The sequence below is a fragment of the Dicentrarchus labrax genome, unplaced genomic scaffold (genome assembly GCF_905237075.1).
Source record: "Dicentrarchus labrax unplaced genomic scaffold, dlabrax2021, whole genome shotgun sequence".
Lineage (NCBI taxonomy): Eukaryota > Metazoa > Chordata > Actinopteri > Moronidae > Dicentrarchus > Dicentrarchus labrax.
This window is the reverse complement of record NW_026136720.1, coordinates 21129803-21144031: the sequence shown is the minus strand read 5'-3', so window position 1 is coordinate 21144031 and position 14229 is coordinate 21129803. Positions and strand designations below refer to the sequence as shown.

General features: G+C 38.2%; 1 protein-coding gene across 2 annotated transcripts; it reads right to left on the bottom strand.

The window, feature by feature from the left end:
* Nucleotides 1–44: 44 nt before the first annotated feature.
* Nucleotides 45–11647, bottom strand: LOC127352922 (monoacylglycerol lipase ABHD2). Of its 2 annotated transcripts, none has more exons than XM_051381810.1 (12): nucleotides 11527–11647; nucleotides 11283–11422; nucleotides 10629–10709; nucleotides 8946–9176; nucleotides 7991–8166; nucleotides 7370–7537; nucleotides 6909–7092; nucleotides 6685–6777; nucleotides 6364–6465; nucleotides 6189–6258; nucleotides 5452–5536; nucleotides 45–2641 (listed from the first exon to the last, which is right to left on the bottom strand). In XM_051381810.1, exons 4-12 carry the CDS (start codon nucleotides 9155–9157, stop codon nucleotides 2415–2417), a joined length of 1317 nt encoding a protein of 438 aa, XP_051237770.1. In that variant the 5' UTR covers nucleotides 9158–9176; nucleotides 10629–10709; nucleotides 11283–11422; nucleotides 11527–11647; the 3' UTR covers nucleotides 45–2414. The 2 variants fall into 2 exon arrangements, with proteins under 2 accessions (XP_051237770.1, XP_051237769.1); XM_051381809.1 differs by adding an exon at nucleotides 10057–10094 and having other exon boundaries at nucleotides 11283–11639.
* Between the last annotated feature and the right edge of the window lie 2582 nt (nucleotides 11648–14229).

Sequence of the window (14229 nt, the reverse complement as noted above, 5' to 3'; positions counted from 1 at the left end):
AGGAACATCTAGAATAGGTTACAATAAACAACAAAAACAAAATCTATGTGAAAAATATTTATTAATCGGTGAGTTAAAATATGACTAATCAGTCATGGCTATGCACCACATCAGAAAAAAACACATTTGTTTAGATTATAAAATGTTACACCCATAAGCTGATACAGTACATACCACAGTGCCATACAGAACAAAAGGAACTGTAAAGACAGTAAAGTGCAGGCAAAGCAGTCCATACCTCAAACACTCAGGACATATTGCACAGACAGCAATGGCGCTGTTGCAAATTGTATTCGGCTTTCAAAGGGCAGGTATAGAATTAAAGTTGCATTAAATCTAATGGTTAAAATGTTAATGTAACAAGCACGGTCAGGAAACGGTGTTTAATATCAAACATTCACACCATAGGCACTTCTCAAAATAGTCATGAAAAAAGGCCCAGAATAAACCACAGAAAACAAAAACAACTGCTTCACATAAACTTCACCTCTTATTTAGTCAATGTTTGAGACCTTCATCAGAACATTTCTCATGGAAATATGCTGTATCATGAGATGAGACACAACAGAGGCAAGGTTTGTGTGATAGTTTTAATGTTTACTGTGTTTTAATGTAACAAAAAAAATGTCATTTACACCTCTGTTCACTGTATTTATTTCTCACATGTGGAAAACTCCACCCGTTCTGTATGTACCAATAAGCAGCTTAAAGCAAACCCCCAAAAACGATAGTGACTTAATTAGTCCAGAGTAATGTCTAATATGAGATGTTCACTGTATTTGAGCCAGGTGCATTTTTAGGTCACATGGCGAGAATGCGACAGAATCATTAAAAAATACAAAGTTGAGCTATTTTTTTTTTTATTGAAAAGATTTGGTCCATTTGTTTGGTAAGTGCATAAACTGAGAGTGCATAATTGGATTTCTTATTTAATACGCTGTTGTGTCCCATTTGCACTTTTCTCTCTCCTTTCTGCTGAAAGTGTTTGTAAACACAGTTTGACCCAGCTCTGTCCTGAACAGCCCGTCAGTCAGATTTGTTTTTCTGTATCTCGTGTCCTGAATTGTAAAATTCTAAAAGGACCTTTTCTGTGGTAATAATCAGAGCAGCAGTAATAAAAATGAAACCGCCTGACCATCCTCATGCTATGGCAGGATGCATCTAACAGCTGTTCCATGCTGGTTTTAAAGGTACAATTCATACAATAGCATAGGACAAGCTGACCTGGAACAGGACAATGCGTGGCGTACAATGTTAAGGCTAGTTTGTATGAACTGTCCATATATCCATTCAACAACACATAAAGCACTGGCAGATAATCACTAAATCAAAGATAACCATTTGTCTGTGTTTTTTTTGAACTCTTAAACCCTTTTAAAAACCCAACACCCTGATATTTATTTTAAAGGTCAGCAGCAACAATGCAGGCTGATGGTCCACCGCACACAATGGAAATGCAAAGTGTAAAACTGGAGATCGGTGTCACAATGAGCAAAATGATGCCTCAATACATATATAAACCAAACTGCTGTTATTGAACATATTTTGCAATAAAACAGCAAAAGTCTCTTAATAGAAAACAAGAAACAAGATCCTACTGTATCATATTAAAGAAATTAGACGCACAGTTTGACTGAACAGGACAGACGTTACGTTGAGCCCTAACAACAGGTGGAAATCATCACTGTAAACCATAAGTCTTACAGAGGTAGCTTAATGGTTCTGGAGATGCCAGAAACCAAATCTATCGCAGATTCACATTAATATTAAGGTGCTTAAATCTGCTTGTGAACTCAATTCTATTCTTAAATATCTATATTTAAAATAATGTGCTTCAAAATATAACTGATGTGGGTCACCAGGTACATTTTAAAGTTTATTATGGTTAAGGTTTTAAGGCTTTAGACAATGTGTCCTTCACACTTCACTGAAGATAATTTTCCATTTTTTATAGTTATTTAATTTATACTAGAAGTCTAATTTGTATGTAAACAGGATTGTGAATATTTGAGTATCTAGAAAGGTTTTCGGTAGTAATTCATGTAGAAAAATACACTTTTCTTTCTTTCGACATGCAGGTCAAAGGTAACCCTGCTGTATCAGTCCAGACTTAAGAAGCAGCAGCTGCCAAAAACCAGCAGAGGGTGAACACGTGTTATACTGGAGGTTAACTGAGAACAAGAGGAAGTACAAATTCACCATGGGGTCATATTACATTTTCCAGTATAATTATCTTCTGTGAGTTTCAGTTTACAACTTGGTGTACTTCCACTCAGCCTCACTTTTCTGATCCGTTTACTGATTTCCTATATTTTCCAGAATTACTTACTAAACTGTAGGGCCATTAGTACAGAAGGCTAGGGATGTGCGTTTTTTGTTTGGTCTATTGTTTTGTCTCCAGACAACTCTCTCTATTACCCATTAAGTGTTACCCCTGTGCTCTGCAGGTAGGAGTTCATGTGCTGTTGGCTGCTCCTCTGGCAGGACGGCCAGTCCTTCTCCCAGTGGCAGATGGCGTTCGTGTACTCGACTATGACCTTGTCCATCCAGGTGAGGGGCTGAGGGAACAGCACGGCTCCCTCAAAGAAGCCCAGGTGGCCTCCGTGTTGGGTCAGGGCAAATATGACATTGGGCATCTTTTCTACAGACAGAAGGAGAGGGAGTCATTTTGCAGTATTTACTATTACCGAATTTAGTGCACATGTCCTTCCAAACAGCTGTTGACACATAGTGGAAGTTTCTGTAACAGGAAGTTGGGGCTGGTTTGGATTGTCTCTGTACCAGCCGGATAAAGTACTGATGACAAGAATCAATTTGTAAAGTTTCAGTTCACCAACAAGATCCATCAGCTTCTGGACAAACAAATCATATTCACTTAAGTGAAGTGTACAGTACGGCCCCTGATGGAAACACTGGCTCAGAACTGAAGGAGACTTTTGGATGAAAAGTCTTCAGGAATCTAAAGTGAAGGTGCTCTTAACTAAACCTTTTGGGATATACTGGCTCCAATATTTCATACAAATAAGGAAACATCTCCTTCTACAATCAAGCTGACTCATTTACAGTGTTTGCTTGTTTAAAGCTGCAATAATGGATTTGTGGTCAATTGGGGGCAGCGGAAACAAGCTGTGAACACAACACTGACTATATCGCTTCATAAAGTTGATACTTGTGAGCATCCAGTTAGAGTCAAATTTCATGTCACTAGGGTAACATTAAAGGTCAATGTGTAGGGTTTAGTGGCATTTACCAATGTAGTTGCAAGGAGAAATTACTGCGGCTTCGAAACGTGTAAAAAATGCGAACTATCTACAGCCAGTGTTTGGTTTGTCTGTTCTGAGCTACTGTCGAAACATAGTAGTTCAACATGGCGGACACCATGAAAGTGGAATGAAAACATACCTATCAATATTATAATCCATTTCTGCCGAACAGATTCCCACTTTTACACACTGTAGCTTTAAGTCCAATATTTACTCTCCTTGGGGGTCTGGCCTGTTCTCCACCAACTCCGTGTCTTTTGTTTGCTGGATGCTAGAACAATTCTTTACAAACCGCTTGTTTACTTTGTTTGATTGTCTAAGTTTGTTTGTTGGAATCAGCTGCCTAAGTTTTCTACAGGGGATAAGACTCAACCATACTATGTCTATGTAAATGTTAAATTACATCTACGTATGTGCAGCCTGTGAACAAACAACAAAAAAAAATAAGCTAAAAGTTGTGGAGAGCTTCAAAGTTCTTAATTGTTTATGGGTTACACACAATGATTGTTTTTTAGTAATTTTATTATACAGTGACTTGTGTCAATGTCCTAACCAAAAGTATTATGTAACGGAGCTTTTATAAATGAATGACTACTGACAAGTAAGGAATTTTGGCAAAGATAAACTTCCTGATTATAGCGCCTAACGGTGGGCTCAAATTTACACCCTGCACAAGTGTACTATAGAGCACATAACTGCTGAATATTGACAGTTCATTCACTGTTTCATCTGACAAGTTGTAACTTTTTGCACTTTTTTTTGTGTCAGTTTGGTTTTCTGGTGAAGAATCTCCAGCCATTTGGTAATTAAAGGCACCCTAATCTTGTCAACGTGAAGATAAATAATTAAGCTCTCCTGCTTTGTGGAGGTATCATTAAAATGGCTTGGCGACTGACTCTGAGGTCAGTGGCCAAGACGTTCGGTTTCCTCACAGAAATACTCCTTTCCCTTTCTGTTACTCTACACCACCTACACGCTTTCTGCTGTTTTCTTCAACACACACTTCCACAATATATCTCTCTCTCACACTCACACACACACACACACACACACACACACACACACACACACACACACACACACACACACACACACACACACACACACAGCTCTCTAAATTGTCTCAAGTGTTGCACATAATATTAAATATTGTCACCAAATTTAATAAAAAATATTCTTTGAAAAGCCAAATTTTTAAAAACTGAGAAAACCTGTGGCAATATTTTTAATCAGTATTTTTAAGTGAATTCCCAATGTGCAAGAGGTCTATAAAATCATCAGAACTGAAGAAGATAACACAGTTCAAACTTAATCAACAAAATATTCCTTGGAATGTTTGGAGTCACTGTAACTAATGTAAGGTAAGGGAGAAATGACAAGAAATTCATTCATGTTTCCTTGAAGTAGAGGACAAGTTTAGAATTTCACTTGTCAGGGTCTAAGTCATTATACACACTGATTTACACACACAAGGGTCAGTGCATGTCACACACACACACACACACACACACACACACACACACACACACACACACACACACACACACACACACACACACACACACACACACACACTGCTCTCTATATATAATCCAACAGCCCTGGTGGATCACATGGCCCTGAAAAATTCAACAAGACTGTCTGGGCTTGGCGGTGTTGAGCAGATAGCTGCGACAAGACTTTATCAACAGTTAAGACTCCGGCTCCAGTGTCCAGCTCCAATGAAGGAAGGACAACGGGTTCATTTGTTCCACACTAGTCTGAGTTTATGTGACTTTGTATGTTTTACTGTTGTAGTTGTCATTGTCTAGGAAACACGCAAAATGTTTAAAACAAACATTTGAGTCATCATAGCAACAGTTTAGTTAACCCTTCACACACTGCTGTAAAATCAGCTGTGTAGAAGAGAAGATTATACTTGCATACTTCCTGTTGTCATGTCATGAGACCTTATTGAAAGCTTTTCTACCAAAACGTGGTGGCTTTTATGTACCAATCAAGAAGTCTTAAAGGTAAGCCCAATTAATTTGTTAAATATTTCAAACCAAGTCAGGGCTTCCACTGCAGTCACCAATACTGACAATAAACAGTGTATTTGTATAAAACATGTTAAATATTTTTAACGAATATCTCTACATCATGGCCAATGCAATACACACCTTCACATAATAGCCCAAATAACACAAACCTGCGAGTGTGCGTGGAATAGCCAGTAGTGACTGATGAATTAGGGGATCATCTGAGGAGTTTACCAGGAGCAGAGGCACAGTGACCTGGAGATGAAACAACAGTTTGTTTCTGAATGACTTTGTAAGGTCTGGTTACACACTGCTTCTGGAGGGAGCAGCAGCAGTAGGAACAGTAGTAGTAATGGTAGCAGACGTTACTGTATTGGGTTAGTCAGTGTAGTGTTCTTGTTGTAGAAGCTATAGAAGTATAGTGGTACCAGTAGTAGTAGCAATAGTAACAGCAAAGGTAATAGTGTTACAGGCAGTAATAGTAGTAGGCTACAGTACTGCTGTAGCAGTAGTAAAAACTGTTGTTTTAAAATATTTATTTAATTCACTAATTCATAGTTATGGTAGAACAACCAACATTTTGGGTTCTTTGATTATTCACCTTCTTCCAAGCTTTCAGTGCAGAGCTATAGTTGCTATTAAGCTATTAGCTTAGCTTAGCAGAAAGACTGAAGACAGCCTGGCTCAAGATGACAATGTGTGACTTTAACTGAGCTGCAGGGGTAATGAGGTTACCAGGCAACTAGCAGAAACACACAAGTTCTTCAAAAAACGGTTACACCACATAACTTCCTCTGAAACCACACAGCATCAAACAAGTGAGATACAGCGTGTTTACTAGAAACCAAACTTAACGTCTCATCTATCGAGCCTTCTGTGCAAACATCTACACACACTTGTCACTCACGTTGTGGATGTAGTGCACACAGCTCTCCTTCTCGTAGTACTCTTTCAAGGAGCTGTAGTCGTGAAATTTCCTGCAGTGCAAATTGTGTGATAACATCAGTGACCGAGATAAGAGCTGTAGAACTGGGAGCAGCCATTAGCAACTGAATCAAAATAAAAATCCACACAAACTTCACCTCATGATGCTGTCATCAATCTGCATCAGAGATGTGGCTGAGTACAGTCTGTTCAGGTCTGCATCCCCAATGTTACTGGATTTCATGCTAAGCAAACTGCTCCTGTTGGACAATACAATAAAAGGTTTTTAGACAAATAAACAATTAATGTAATTTTAACAACTCAATACATTGGGGGAAAAGAGATCCAAGCTTTATCTTGTTGCTTTCTGGCATACACACCAGAAAAAGAGCAATAATGTAATTTATGTATAATGAATGGCACTGTCATAGACTTAATGTTAATCTGTAACTGCAGAAACGGTTGTTGTGTTTCTCCACCTGTGTGACAGGATGAGCTTCTTCATTTTGTCCGCCAACACAAAGTTGTAAAGCCTCCGGCACTGATCCCACTGCAGGAATGTTTCCTGGGCCCTGCACACACACATACAGAAATGGCAGGTATGTATAATATATGTATAATATATATTATACATATCAGTATCCTAAGCAATTTTAATCATATCCAGTTCTGGTTCTGTTCATTTGTTTTTCATTCTACCAACCTGAGGGCGCTGTAACCCTGACAGACGCTGACACAGCAGAGCACTCGGTCCTGGTTCGATGTGTGCTCACCCAGGAACTTACAGACAATGTTTCCCCCAAGACTGAATCCCACAACCACCAGCAGCGTCTGGGGGAAAGCTTGTTTGATGTAGGCTACCATGGCTGCATACTCCCAGGTACAACCTGTATAAAAGATAGACACTTTTACAAATGTGTAGTATAAGTATTTATTTAAAGGCTCCAATACCGTTCCAATAAAGACCTTCTATACTTCCGTCATTGTCTTTACACAAGTTATAAAACATGAAAATTTCCTTTCTCTTTGTTTTTCCTTTGTTGCAACTTTGACTGAATCCTCTGTTTTGTTTCACTTCCCCTAATTTTAATAGACCAACATCAAAAATGCTGTGAAGTCAACTTCCCCACTACGGTTTGGACTATAACATGTATGTGATGTTACCGTAGGTGAACATGCGTGGAGAGGTGAGCTCCATGTTGGGCAGGGCTCCCAGGTGGTTGAGGACGGCACAGCGGTAACCCTGCCGCTGGGAGTGATCCACAAAGGTCCGAATGTAGTTCTGTTCACTATGGTTACCGATCCCAGGACAGATTACCATGGTAATGTCATCTGACATAAAAAAAAACACACACACACACACACACACACACACACACACACACACACACACACACACAAACAAACAAACAAGAAGGAACACATGCATAAACATACAAAGTGGAGTCATGTGTGGGTGTAAAATGGATGGTGTGTGTGTGTGTGTGTCTTGATTTAATTGGCTGCTGAAATGCATGGTATTTTCGCTCTAGGGAGTTCATTAGTGCTCTCCCTGCTCATGCATACTGTAGTATAAACTGATTGTTACTTGCGGCTCATGTACTCACAATCCAAACAAGCACATAAAACTCAGGAGAAAAGACAGTCAAATAAAAACAGCTTAACAAAACAATAATTAGCAATAACAAAAAATAAGCTTTAAAAGTGTAACAATCCTAAACATGCAGTAAATCCAAAGCCAGCTGCTTTGGTGCTTTACCACATAGACTCGTATTTGTATCTGACCTCCTGTGCTGTGCTCTCCAATTGGTTCGAAGAGGTCAAACGTTGCTGTGGCCCCGTCCTGCATTGGGAGGAATTTGCGGACCCCGAAGGGCGTTGGGGTGTTGACACGGCCCATCTTGCCATACAGGGCTGTCTGAAGATGACCGCTCTTACCCCACAGCAAGGGAGGAATGTATCTGAAGAGAAGGATGGGCTCCATTTTACATTACAAATATAACCGCTGCCCTGAAGATGTTTCAGCACAGTCTTAGGAAAGATTATCACAGTACAGTGAGGCACATCTACACTACTCAAACCAAAGACAAATCTAAATGTATCATCAGTCATTTAAATGACAAGCTCAGCCAGTGAAGATTGAACCCTGACCTAGAAAAGATTTATTTTGTGTGGTTGACATTTTCAAATCACATACATACATACATACAACACCATATTCCCATGTACTTGTGGGAATATGGTACATGTATGTGGTACATGTGCTAGAAGTATGTAAGCATAACTTTAAAATTATGTTTGTATGTATGTTATGTATGTAATGCAAAGCTAAATTGGTTCTCTTTTAAGAGTAAAAACTGCTTTTCACTTGGACAAGCTGGAACCAAAACAGTTAAAGTCCCCCTCCACTCAAAAATATGTCGTTTTTCTTGTTCCTACAGTTGTTTGCACTTCACTGTGCAGAATGATGAATGTGCAGAGTTTGACACTAGAAGGATGTTTTCACATTCATCTGCTGAAAGTGGAAAGTTTCTCTGTGCTCACTGACAATCTCACTTTACTACATATTATACATATTTTTTTCTGTTGATTCTTTGTCAAATTCTGTATATAAGTACCCGTATTAATATTAATAAGTACGTTGATTAGCCGTTTTACATGAAGAATGATTTTGTCAATGCAGAAGTCATCCAATGTTCTTAGTGGTTAAAACTAAGATTAGATAATAATACACACTCACTCTTTGGTCAGCATCGGGCAAGTTTTGAACAGGTACCGGCTGAGCGGTGTATCCTGGTAGATGATCCCTGGTGGTGCTGTGGTACTCTTCAGGTTCAGACAGCGTACAATGACGTAGAGGACAGTTGCCACCGCTGCCAACTTCATGCCATCAAACATGGCAGGCAGCTCCGGGCCGAAGGTGTTCATGTCACCATCCTCAAGGGCGGCCATTGTGGAGACAGGAGAGGACCTATGCACAGCATGGTAGGAAAGCACTCAACTCAACATGACTTATTAAGAGTCTACAGGGGGTGAGCCTTCCTAACTCCCGCCCCCTTTTTGCTTTGTGCTCCAATAACTATTGAACAAGCCTCGTCACAACCTCTGTCAGCTTTCTCCTTTTTTATACTTAACAAAACGTCAGCTTAATTAGCTCATCTACATCAATTATTATTATTATTATTATTATTCTTCAGTTAGCTGGTTACATCTGATAGCGAATGTTAGCAAAAGGGAAGCTGATGAGCTAGCTAACAATTGATGTAGATCAACTAGCTACTTAGCTAATGTTTTTCTAACATTGCTAATTTAAGATGTGACTATATACTGTATATGTCACTTTTATCTTTTAACCATCTTCAACATTTGGTTGTTTCTTAACCGTGGAGAAGTTAACTTTAAGATGAACATTGGTCCGACATTCACTCCGGAGCCAGTGACGTCTTATCTTACAAATTATATTCTATATATATTACTACACTAGACACATGTCATATGATTATTAATATAAAATAGAAGATGCAGTAAAATCAAATCAAAATCATCGTAATCACTAATTGATTTGAAGACACTGGGTCACATGGAAGCTATTAAAAAAAAAAACATGCAGATTTTTTCTGTAATTTATTGATGGTCCCTAGAGAGCAACTGCTCAAGGTGAACTAATGCTGCCAACACTGAGCGAAACTGAAGACGTTACTGGATCCAGAGTGAATATCCAACTTAAAACTAACTTCTCAACGGTGTTTAACATACATGAGCCCAGCACGCAACATATAGGAATGGAGAAAATTGACAGTTTCCAAAAGGGGCGAGGCTTAGAGAGGATCAATTATACAGTTAGAAGTTACCTTCTGTTGATATCTTGTAGATTTCTACCTGACGAAATCTACATAAAAACAGTCAAAAAACTCCCATTATTTTTACTTCTATATATTCTATATATATTTATATATTCTATATATATTTACTTCTGACTGCTAACCTGTTAAAAATGTGTTTCTTTGCACTTTTTCCTACTTTGTACTCAAACTGCTGCACAACAATTTCTCTCGGGAAAAATGATCTTATCTCAAGTTAAGTTAAATGGGCAAACAAAGGAAAAAAACATGCACTACTCATTGTCTTTGAGTTAAATCTCTTTAGGGCTTCAACAGCTAGGAGCAAAAGTCTACCGAAATGTACAATTCAATAGGGCAAGCATTCACAATTTCTCGTATACACACAGATTAGTTTCGGGCTCTTTCTCAACATGCTGTAGTTACTCTCTTTAAGAGGGCTTTATTAGCCCTAGTAATATGTCTGCAGTCTGATGTTGGTGGTAGGTTTTATTTTCTCATTTATTTTCAGAATCTCAGAAACATCCAGTATTAGATGCTTCAAATCAAAAGTACTAATATAGATATTGTCAGTTTTTACCCACCTTGTTGTCTGCCTTTGGAGAAAATACAGTGGTTGTGGGCCCTCCTTTTTGAACCCAAAGTCTGATGTTGCTCACTTAGTGCTGAAAAATACACAGTTAAACCAACTCATAATAACTTACAGGATCTAGTGCCTCAGGGAAAACATATACAAACAAAAGTCTACAGCAGGAAACATCATGTTACTTCAGATAGATAGACAGAAAGATAGATAGATAGATAGATAGATAGATAGATAGATAGATAGATAGATAGATAGATAGATTCCCCGCGGGGTATTAGCATTTCACATGTAATTATAAGTTTAAAAGTTAAACAGATGCATTGCACTGTGGCAGTTGTTACAGAAAAAGTAGCTACTGAATCCAGTTGACAGGCATTTATGATGCATGGACGACAAAACCGGAACGACAAAAACTACAACATAACAGAACAAACCGTCAGCTACCTCTCTATTAGCGTAAATGTGAGTCACAAGAAGTGTCCCTGGCCTCAGTTTCTTGTACTCTTTTGTTTAGTCACTCAGGTAAAACAGTTTGTAAAGGTGGTCGAGTGAACCTGAAGGCCTCACAAAACACAGACACAACGCGGACATTACTAAAAAAAAGTACATAACATTAGTTTAAAGAGTACACGGAGGACATTTCCGGTCTTACCATCGTGCCTTGTTGAGTCAGTCCAGGTTCTGGTCGGATCCACCCGGAGTTGAGCTCAGTCTCCGGACACCGTCTGTTTACAATACAGGAGCTGACTGACCAGTAGGGAGCTCACGGTGCATTCAGGTGCTCTTACAAAGCTGCGACGTTTGGAGGAGCCAGAAATAAATACAGCTTGCAGTAAAAATAACACATTGTAGCGTTTCCTTTACATTAATTCAGATCTTAAAGTTTCGCCACTTACACAAATAAATTATCACAGCTTATACGTGAATCCAATCCCCTTGTTTTGAGTCAAATCCCTTTATCTTCCGTCTATGTCGAACTAGTAAAAACAGGATATCCAACAGCACGGAAAGGCAGCATAGCAATCAGCGGTGTAGTTTACTTCCTATTTTTCTTTCTTTAGAAAAACTAACAGTTGCCCAGTTTACTGTAACAACACGTGGTGTTTGCATTGGACACATCCACGTCCGCCTAGACCATGTAGTCCTACCTTTTATATCGACACACAGATGTCACACAAATCATTATTTAAATAGATATTGGTATAATGTACCACAAATAGCAAATATATCCAATCCAATCCAATCCAACTTTATTTGTTAAGCACTTTAAAAACAACCAAAGTTGACCAAAGTGCTGTACAGGAGAATAAATAGGACACCATAAACGTAAACAGGTCTATTATATAGCTGATCAAGTTCACACAAACTTACAAGTTCTATCTCAAAGATCTTATGGTGTATATAAAACAATAGTAAAATAACGAGAGGTTAGAAGTACAGATAGGATGTAGGGCTGCACAGTTAATCGAAATATTATCGAAATAATAAAATGGCAAAGTGAAATATTCAAATCGCAGAAGCTGCAATTTTTTTAAAAATAAAAGTAAAGTTTAGCAAAAACAATAATTCCCACACTCACTGTGAATTATATCTGTCAAGCGCAATATCTGTCAAAATAATTGCAATATGATGTTTTTACTATAAGGTGCAGCAGTAGGATAACTTTTTCAATGGGAAATGTTTTTATTGATTGTCGCATGTTTAAAACTGGGTTCGTTCTTATTATCAGAAACGTATTAATCACAGTAGTGATAGAGTTTTCAGTCATCAGTCCTCCTTTATTGAGTATTTTAACCACGGGAGGGCGCCATCCACCAATAGGACTTACAGTATGTTATGTATGTAACTTAATATTCATTGATGGTGACCTAATCATGATTTTAATATATTGTTTTATTGATATTTGTGTCGAATTATTGTAAAATGTATTCTATGTTTATTATAAAATAAATATATTTATTTTGATTAATATTTGTTTATGACGATTACTTTGTATTTATGAGGAAAATATGACATTATAAGTAAATATTTTTTGCTGACCAGGAACATACAGGCCCATCATATTGTTTCATAGCAATTTATCATAAGAACTGGTGAGAATATACAATGAAACAACAGTGTAGATAATAAAGTGAACATGATAGACATGAGGGAGTGTGAGTGGTTTGAGTTGCTGTGGTGTTTTTTGTGTTTTTTTAATGTAATTTTTATTTTTAATTTAGAAACTCAACACTCATTTCACGTAAAGTGACTCCACAAATTAAAAAGAAAACCTTTCAGAAAAGGAACATTTGAGGTTGCTTGAGTTTTTGGGCATCCAATCAATCCAGTATTACTTCTGAAAATACACTGTATATCTTTAGTCCCAAATAAACTAGTGAGCCTACACGTCAGTTTATGTTGTTGTGACTGTGAACACCAAATTAGGTTTCAGTTGAACTGTAGCTTTCTTTTTCTTCCAAAGAAATAAAGCCTCAGGAATGTACTCCCCTCCTAAATTATTTTTATTTCCTTATCCATGACGTTGTTTGTAAGTGTGAATCCTCTCTTGCGTTTCCAGATGGAAGACAGAAGTGAAAGGGGCTTGATCTTGTTTTTTGTGTGGGAGACAGAAGTGAAAATTCACAGATACTCCTCAGTTACGGATGTATAAATCCTACGACAAATTTCCCTTTGAGTAATTCCCCTGCAGGTACAGTATACCACATTTTCCCAAGGTTTAAAGATTCTGCTGCACTCTGCGTTGAGGATTAAGATCAAACAGGCCTCTGTCACATTGACGCTCATTCTCTGGCTCAGACTTAGTAAGGGTCAGTCATGAGAAGAAGCTTTGTCTGATAGGAGAGGAACATCAGAGGAAGCTGCCAGTGCGGAGTCTCACCACATTTGACGGCTGCTTCACGTCAACCACATGATCTGTTCATATGGTTTTGTGACAGTAAGGATAAAGCAGATTTTTCTTTCTGCCTGTTGAGTTTCACAGTTTAGGGATTTTGCTGACATTCTTTTTCTTGGAAAACGAAACCAAGAGGGGTTTAACTGTTTTTGCTGAAGCACACTTCAACATGATGGAAGCATTGTCATTTTAGGGATCACAGCAGTGACTCCCCAGCTACAGGATACAAATCTCTCTTATCCCTGCATTTTGCTTTCCTTTGCACATTTTCTAGGCTTATGGTGGCTGTTACCTAAAGTTGGGCTACGGTACAATTTCTATGACGCTCTCAAGCCTGACTTTGGTATCATTAAATGTCTTAAGGACAGGATGCATGCTGTGAGTTAAAAGACAGATATATACTGACATGCACAGAGATATGGTTTTAATTCAAGTAAGACTGCACAAACCTTAAAGGAAATACTTCCTTTTAATTATATTACATCTTTCAATTAGTTATTTTAAAATAAATGTTTTATTGTTTTTATTGTATAGCTGACAGCAGATGTAAGACAGTAGACAGTAGATGGAAGAGAGACAGGCCCAGACTAATCCGCTGTGGGCACAAAGGGTAAAACTGAGCTGTGTCCCCTACTGACCCTCCTGTGTCTATCGCGTGCCATGGATTATGTATAGTAGTATTTATTAGTATAAATTTAATCAC

Coding starts and splice junctions, on each gene's coding strand:
- LOC127352922 (XM_051381810.1), bottom strand. CDS start 9,157: ATGGCCGCCCTTGAGGATGGTGACATGAACACCTTCGGCCCGGAGCTG. Junction 6,259..6,363: donor ATTGATGACAGCATCATGAG/GTGAAGTTTGTG, acceptor TTTGCACTGCAG/GAAATTTCACGACTACAGCT. Junction 2,642..5,451: donor TATTCCACGCACACTCGCAG/GTTTGTGTTATT, acceptor TTCTGTCTGTAG/AAAAGATGCCCAATGTCATA.